The sequence below is a fragment of the Papio anubis genome, chromosome 1, assembly GCF_008728515.1.
Source record: "Papio anubis isolate 15944 chromosome 1, Panubis1.0, whole genome shotgun sequence".
Classification (NCBI taxonomy): Eukaryota; Metazoa; Chordata; class Mammalia; order Primates; family Cercopithecidae; genus Papio; species Papio anubis.
The window spans coordinates 24,772,525-24,779,897 of NC_044976.1; the positions used below are offsets into that span (position 1 = coordinate 24,772,525).

Here is a 7,373-nt window from a genome sequence, read left to right on the forward strand (position 1 = left end):
CTAGCAGAAGGCCCGAGACATGTATGCAGAGGAGCGGAAGAGGCAGCAGCTGGAGAGGGACCAGGCTACAGTGACAGAGCAGCTGCTGCGAGAGGGGCTCCAAGCCAGTGGGGACGCCCAGCTCCGAAGGACACGCTTGCACAAGCTCTCGGCCAGACGGGAAGAGCGAGTCCAAGGCTTCCTGCAGGCCTTGGAACTCAAGCGAGCTGACTGGCTGGCCCGTCTGGGCACTGCATCAGCCTGAGTGGGGCTGGTCACCTGCCACTTTGCCCTGCCCTCTGCCTCCAGGGCCCCACTCCCCTTCCTTTTCTTGGTGAAAGGCATCTCCTTTCCTGATAATGAATTGTGTTCCCTTTGCTTGGCTGGGGAGCGCCCCCCCCAGGCCAGGTCTGCTGGCCATAGATACCTTTGGGATGCCTGGGACAGGCTCCTGGGGAGGATTGAGGGTGAAAGTCTCCCACGAGTACACTAAACCCAGGTCTGGTCACCAATAGGGTTTGGAGACAAAGGGCCCCAACTTATCAGCTGCCTGTCTCTTAGATGCACTTTCTTTTTCCACCAGCACATCCTTCAACACAGAATTTCAGGGAAGAGTTCTCCCCAAAACCCTAGCTCTTTACCCATCCATTTTAGCCTTCCACCCAGCTTCCACAAAAGATTTGGCTCTACCTTGGATCTGCTAGTATATAACTAATAGGCAGCCAGTTATTTGGGTAAGGAAAAAAAGGGGCGGGAGAGACAGAAAGAAAATTTGCCCATCTGCTGCTCCTCCCCCTTGGCTCTCCACCTGGGATTTGCTATTGAATCTCTACCCTCCTCCCACCACGCAGTACTGATTGCTCACTGAAAGACTCAGCACCCCCAATGGTGTGCGGAAGCCAGGCAGGCGATTACAATCCAATTACCTATTGTCGACTCAGCCCACACAAGCTTTTCTCCTCCTCTTGCAGGGCACGGGGCCAGGCTCCACTCCCAAGTGAGACTGGCCCCTTCCATGGTATAGGGTAAGAGAAGGGCCTGTAGGCCCTGGTGAATCGAATCCAGCACAGGCCTTCTCCCCTGTAAGACACCAGGACTGAGCAGAACCAAACACTTCTCTCAACTGACTCTGCTCCCTGCCCTCACCATCTCAAACTCTGATTCCCACTCCACTCTTCGAGGTTTCTCTCAGCTTTTTGATCTGGCTCCCGATTTATTCTTGGCATGGCAAAGCTTGTTCTAGGTCCTCTGCTTGTGAGGGTCAAAGCTGTGTCCTTTTCCTTACCTCCCTCTGCCAGGACTTGCTGCAGAGCTGCTGAGAGGATTAGTGCCTTTGAAGAGCTGTCTGCCTGAGCAACTCCATTTCAGGGGCCCCACACCAGCAAGTACCAGCCAGTAACACCAACCAAATGCTACTCTCTTTAGTAAAGTCCATTTTACTTTTACTTTTTGAGACAGAGCCTCACCCTATCCAGGCTGGTCTCGAACTCATGACCTCAGGTGATCCGCTGGCCTCACCCTCCCAAAGTGCTGGAATTACAGGCATGAGCCACTGTGCCAGACTTCCCATTTTACTTTCTGCAAGCTGTTTCCCTAGCAGCTCCCTCTAGGGGAGAGGTGAGATCTTGCAAGCAGTAGCAAGAGCACACAGGAAACCCCTAACTTTCCTATACCCCAACCCTCTCTTCCCCTTTCTGTCCCCGAATACCTGGCGGCAAGAGACCTCTTGGCTATTGTCCTTGCCCCCAGAATCAAGCATAAATGCCAGACAAGGCGATTGAGAAGCCAATCAATGCACCCTTTGGCAAGCCCCCATCCACACCTGGCACTCCCCTCTACCAATCCCTGGCACAGGGTTCCTGGAGAGCAGGTGCTGTACATTTTCCAGCTTTACAATGGGGCTGTTGACAGCCATAATTAGGAAGGCATGAATTATGCGGCTGTAATGCAGAGCCCTACAATTAAGGCGGGAATGAGGGGCTGGAGGCAGCAAACGGAATCTGCCCTGAGTGTGGCTGTTGAATCCTGTCTCCTGGGTCTGACTTTCCGTAATATGATTGGGGTACAGTAGAGGTGATTAATGGGGCTGGCATCTCTCTTTGGCCTGAGGTTCTCTATTCTGGGAAAGGTACACAGGGTGGAGTAGGGAGAAGCCGCCCCAGGAGGCGGTGTAGGGGTGGAAAGAAGAGGCAGAGAGGTCGTCGTCGTCGCCCAGCAGCAAGGGCTGCAAAACAGTTGAACTCCTGGTTGCTTTGGACATGTATGATTTGTACAAGCCAGGTTCAACCGTTGCCTCAAGAAATCAGATGGGACCAATTTAGTGTCCTTCCACCTGTAATAGAAGCCCCCATTTGAGGACATATATCGTATTGTGTTCTGGGTTTCAAATAGAATTTTTAAAGATTCTTAGATGTAAAACTTGTTTGCTAACTGCAACGGAAGAACACCTTGTTTTGCTGCTGCAATTGCCTACCCTCCCTCAGGTGCACTTGACTAGCTCCAAGACCCTGGCTTTGGACTAGGAGGCACTGGAAGAGCCCTTTTGCCATCACACCACCTGTTCCTCTACTTGTTTCCTAATTCCCGGGCGCTTTCCTCCACCCTCCTTTTCCTCGCGCAAGTGAAAGGCAGCCAGCTTGACAGTGTGGAAGGAGGGATTTCGCCAGCTGCGGCTGCAGTGCCCAGGCTTGGTGGCCGCGTCGGTGGGGGCAGCTGGGCTAGATGTCTCCGAGGGGGGTAGAGTTGTAGGGGGAGGGGAGTGCTGGTAGACCTCGGCGGCCGCTCTCCACCATACTGTGACAGGGTCTGGAGGTTTGGGAATATAGGGACCTTAAGGGAGCCACCCGACAGGCGTTGGGGGTGGGGGCTTCGATAGTATTTGGGGAGGCGGCTGCGCAACGGGTGCTGAAAGGACAGCTCCTACCTGCCCCACGGCACCCAAAAGGCACCTCTGCATGGAAAGTCTCCCCCTGAAACCCCTAGCCCACCTCGAGTGGGACCGTCTTTCAGGTGAGGTGCACGAAAGGCTTTCCCGAAGTGGCAGCTCGGAAGGATGCACGTCCGGCTGCGCCAAGCTGGCTTCCCCGCCTTTTTCCCACTTCGGCGTCAGCCTGGGCCCTGGGAACTGCAGCCTGTGCCTCCAGCCGCGCGCTTCCTTCTGCCTCCAGTGGAGCAGGGCAGTGCAGCCAGGCCTCGCAAACCCCTCTTCTGGGGCCCCCAGCGGGAGCAGGAAGGAAAGCCGCTGAGATGCGCCCTGAGTGTCGCATGGCTTGGAGAAGTGGGTTGCTGGGTTGCATAAGGTGGAAGGAACTTGCTAGTTTGCAAAAGACAGCTCTTGGCGGGAGCCGGAACCCCGAGCCTGCCGACTCGCGCACCCCTCCTCATTTACTGCCTTCGACGCGCGCCTCCCCGACTGCGCCCCCACCCCCTCGGCGCGCCGCCGTCTCGCGCGCACTTACCCCCCCACACCCCCCTCCTCACTCCCTCCAGAGGAGGTGAGTTTAAACCCCGCCCACGTGACCCCAGCTGGGCCAATGAACGGCGGCGGGAGGTGAAATCCGGTTCTAACCGGTCCGGGGCTCCCAGCGCTATAAAAACTTTATAAACCCCCCGGAGCCCGAGCAGTGTGAAGAAGAAGAGGCGAGAACGACCCCCGGACCGACCAAAGCCCGCGCGCGCTGCATCCCGTGTCCAGCACCTACGTCCCGCCGCCGTCGCCACCATGCCCAAGAGAAAGGTACGTGGCGCGAGGGCCGCAGGCGCTGGGCCGCCACTGCCGCCGCCACCGCCGCCTCCCTGGTGCAGGGCGCGAGAATCGGCGCCGGGCAGGAGCTAGCGCGGCCTCCCCGCGCGGGGGCTCGAGGCGGTTTCGGGCGTCTCGGGGCTAACCCTGAGTGGCTTGGCTGCCCGCGGGCGCCAGAGGCCATATTGGAGGAGCGGCGGCCGCGGCGGGAGGAGCCATGTTGGCGGCTGTTTATCCCGCTCTCCTCGGGCTCGCCGCCCCCGCCTCGTGCCCCCTCCCCCATCGCCAGGGCCCCTTCCCTCCCCTCCCTGCGGGCGGGCAATTCAAACCCGAAAGGGCGGGAAGGCGGCGCTCGGGGTTGGCGGGCGGGGGAACGCTCTGCCGCCAAAAAACCGCCGCCGTGAGGGGGCGGGGCTTGTGTGGTATGGCCCCGCCCCCTCGCCCACGTTCCCCGCGCACGAGACGCGCGCTGCCGCCGCCCACGAGTTCCCCGGGCTGCGCGCGCCTCCCTCTCCCGCCCTCGACGGCTGCCATGGCAACGGCGCTGGGCTCCGCCTCCGGAGGGGGTTTGTTTGCGCCATCTGCAGCTGTTGCTCCTGCCTGGCGCGGTGGTGCGGGCTCGGCTGCCCTCCCCGGGTGCGCTCCGGCTTCAGCCCTGGCTTCTCGTGGTCGGCGAGCTGGGGCTCCTGCGCGCGCTTCGTTCTTATACGAACGTCGGGCTCACTCATTTGTTTATGTCCTAAAAAAGTTGTGTGGACGACTGCTTTAATTTTCTTTGTTAGCACTCTAAAGTTTAGGAAAGAACTAAGAACCACGTCAGAAGCTGCAGTTTTTTGTTCTTGTTTCTTATAGGCTGAAGGGGATGCTAAAGGAGATAAAGCCAAGGTGAAGGACGAAGTAAGTCATTCTCTCTTCAAGGGTCAAAGCCTTGGACTAGCAGAGGCCACTGGACTCGGTGATTAACCTGTGTCCTGAATTTACACTCCTATAATCTAGAGCCAGTTGATACCAAACTTTTCAAAGCGACTTACGTGTCCTATTTCTAACTTTCTCGTTGTCTTTAATAGCCACAGAGAAGATCCGCGAGGTTGTCTGCTGTAAGTGTATGCTTTTGAATTTTCGTATTTGTTCCTGAACCAAAAAACATCAAAAAACAATTCCCTTTGCTTCCCATGAGTTATGGTTAGTGCCTGGTTTTGAATGATTGCCTCTACTTGGGACTCTTGCCCCTTTGGGTTTTGCTGGTTCTGAAATTTTGATGCCTGTAGCCAAAGTGGGACATTTGAGTGGGCTTCTGGAGATCCAACATTCTAGAAGAAAGCCAGCCACAAAAACTTTGAGGAGGAGGAGAAACTTCTCTGCCTTTGGTACTTTTGGTTGGTTGGTTGGTCGGTCGTGGGTGGTTTTCTTCAGTCCATTGTACTGATGTTCAATTTTTCCTCTCTTCCTGCCAAAAAAAAGAAACCTGCTCCTCCAAAGCCAGAGCCCAAGCCTAAAAAGGCCCCTGCAAAAGTAAGTGCTAACATTGGAACTGATCATTTTCACAGAATGAGGACTGTCCTTAGTGCCTTAACTTAATTAGCATAATGGTGCCTCCATTAATGGAGGTTCTAAACTGTGGATAGTTTGCCTCATCCCTGTCATTCATACCGTTGGTTTCGTGATCAAGAGTTGTTTCGTTAGTTTGTAGGAAAATATGTATTTAAATATTAAATACCCCAGGGTTTAAACTGATTTATTTTTCTGTTACTTAGATAGGAAATTTTAAGTAGTAAAGATTATAGCAAATTACGTATAATTTAGCCTAGTTTTGATCAGTTGTTCTTGTCAACTGATAAGGGTTTGTGTTTTATACGCAGTAAACAATCCTACCTTGTGCAGAACTTTGCAGACCATACCTTGGGAATATGAAATGGGGAGAAATAGTTCTATTTTTTCCCTTTTTTCAGAAGGGAGAGAAGGTACCCAAAGGGAAAAAGGGAAAAGCTGATGCTGGCAAGGAGGGGAATAACCCTGCAGAAAACGGAGATGCCAAAACAGACCAGGTATAACTGCTGTTTCACCCTTTGTTAGATTTGCTCATTCGGTTAGTTGCTGATCTCAAAACTTAATTGCCTTTTTTTTTAATATCACTCCAAATGTACCATTTGGTCCAGAATCTGCTTGTGGCTTTCCTGTTAACTTTTAAGTCCTAGATTCTTGAAATCTCTACTGTCAGCTGAAGGGCATTGTGTTTTATACTACATAAAGTTTTCAAGCTAGAAGTAACCTCAGGTCTCTAATTCTGGTGTTCTTCCTACCTCAGTTTTACAATAAGGCCCAGAGAAGAGGTGACTTAGCACAGTTACCTAGTAAGTCATTCTCAGAAGAAATACTGAGTCTCAGAACCTGAAACCTGAACTTTGGCCTGGGAGCAAAATGATGCTGTAGGTGGAATGTGAACAAAGATAGTTTTGAAATCTACACATTCATTAATTTGTCTGTTTTCTTTTAGGCACAGAAAGCTGAAGGTGCTGGAGATGCCAAGTGAAGTGTGTGCATTTTTGATAACTGTGTACTTCTGGTGACTGTACAGTTTGAAATACTATTTTTTATCAAGTTTTATAAAAATGCAGAATTTTGTTTTACTTTTTTTTTTTTTTTTAAAGCTATGTTGTTAGCACACAGAACACTTCATTGTTGTTTTTGGGGGAAGGGGCATATGTCACTAATAGAATGTCTCCAAAGCTGGATTGATGTGGGGAAAACACCTTTCTCTTCTAGTTTTGAGAGACTTCCTCTTGGTTCCCAGGAGGAGGGAGTCCCTGACTTTGACACACATGGCCACCTTGGCACAAAAGCCTTGTGGTATGGAAAAACAAATTTGTTTTTATGTTCTCTTCTCCCTTTCCATCTTTCAGCATAGACTTAACTCCCTTAAGCCCAGACATCTGTTGGGACCTGACCCGTAGTCATTGGTTACCAGTGTGTCAGGCAATCTGGACTTTCCAGTGATGCCACTGAGATGGCACCTGTCAAAACAGCATTGGTTCCATTTCTAGATTGTGGATCTTCAGATAAATTCTACCGTTTTCATTTCACTTCCTGAAAGTCAGGGTCGGCTTGTGAAAAGTTGTTAAACAACATGCTAAATGTGAAATGTCAACCCTCACTCTAAACTTTCCCTGTTCAGAGCATCAGATGAAGACTTCATTGGGTTTTATAGTGGCTTTCTGATTTTTGGTAGTCCATTGAAGAAGGGAGTTTGAAAGTTGTTGTATACTGTTAACGATTGTCTGCCCATGTCCTGCCTGAAATACCATGATTGTTTATGGAAAGTATCTTTAATAAAGCTGGATACAGTTTGGCTTGGAATGCTGCCTCTGATCTTTTCCCACAAGTGGGGTAACCTGGTTTATCCAAGTCTCTTGGAACAGGGTGCATTCTGCTTTGAGGTATTCTGTGTACAGTCTAACGATGATCTTTCACTGATTAATAGTTTCCAAAACACACAGTGCTAGGTGGAGTTAGGAAGGATTCCAGGAGTAGATTTAGCTAGTGGTGAAAGGCTGGGAGTATGGAGTGATTTCTGTACTTGGTTATGCAGCATTCCCTGCAGTGTTTGTTTTTTGCATGACTCCGAATACATGAAGTGTATTAAATGCAGATTTTT

At 51.5% G+C, this 7,373-nt stretch overlaps 2 protein-coding genes across 10 annotated transcripts in view; both read left to right on the forward strand.

Annotated features, from left to right (window-relative positions):
• The window catches only part of DHDDS (dehydrodolichyl diphosphate synthase subunit), a 37,379-nt gene extending 34,982 nt beyond the window's left edge, over window positions 1–2,397 (forward strand). For 5 of the 9 annotated variants that reach the window (XM_031665893.1, XM_031665903.1, XM_031665910.1 and 2 more), the window contains one exon: window positions 8–2,397. In XM_031665893.1, coding sequence (XP_031521753.1) covers window positions 8–244 — 237 coding nt within the window. In that variant the 3' untranslated portion in view covers window positions 245–2,397. Of the gene's footprint in view, window positions 1–4 lie in introns of all 9 variants that reach the window. The other 4 variants (XM_031665891.1, XM_031665896.1, XM_031665890.1 and 1 more) reach the window with 1 other exon arrangement.
• Window positions 2,398–2,891: 494 nt separating this feature from the next.
• Window positions 2,892–7,075, forward strand: HMGN2 (high mobility group nucleosomal binding domain 2). Its single transcript, XM_031665912.1, has 6 exons — window positions 2,892–3,715; window positions 4,574–4,618; window positions 4,789–4,818; window positions 5,183–5,233; window positions 5,671–5,766; window positions 6,216–7,075. The coding sequence occupies exons 1-6, from the start codon at window positions 3,701–3,703 to the stop codon at window positions 6,249–6,251; spliced, it is 273 nt and encodes a 90-aa protein (XP_031521772.1). The 5' UTR covers window positions 2,892–3,700; the 3' UTR covers window positions 6,252–7,075.
• The last annotated feature ends 298 nt before the right edge of the window (window positions 7,076–7,373 follow it).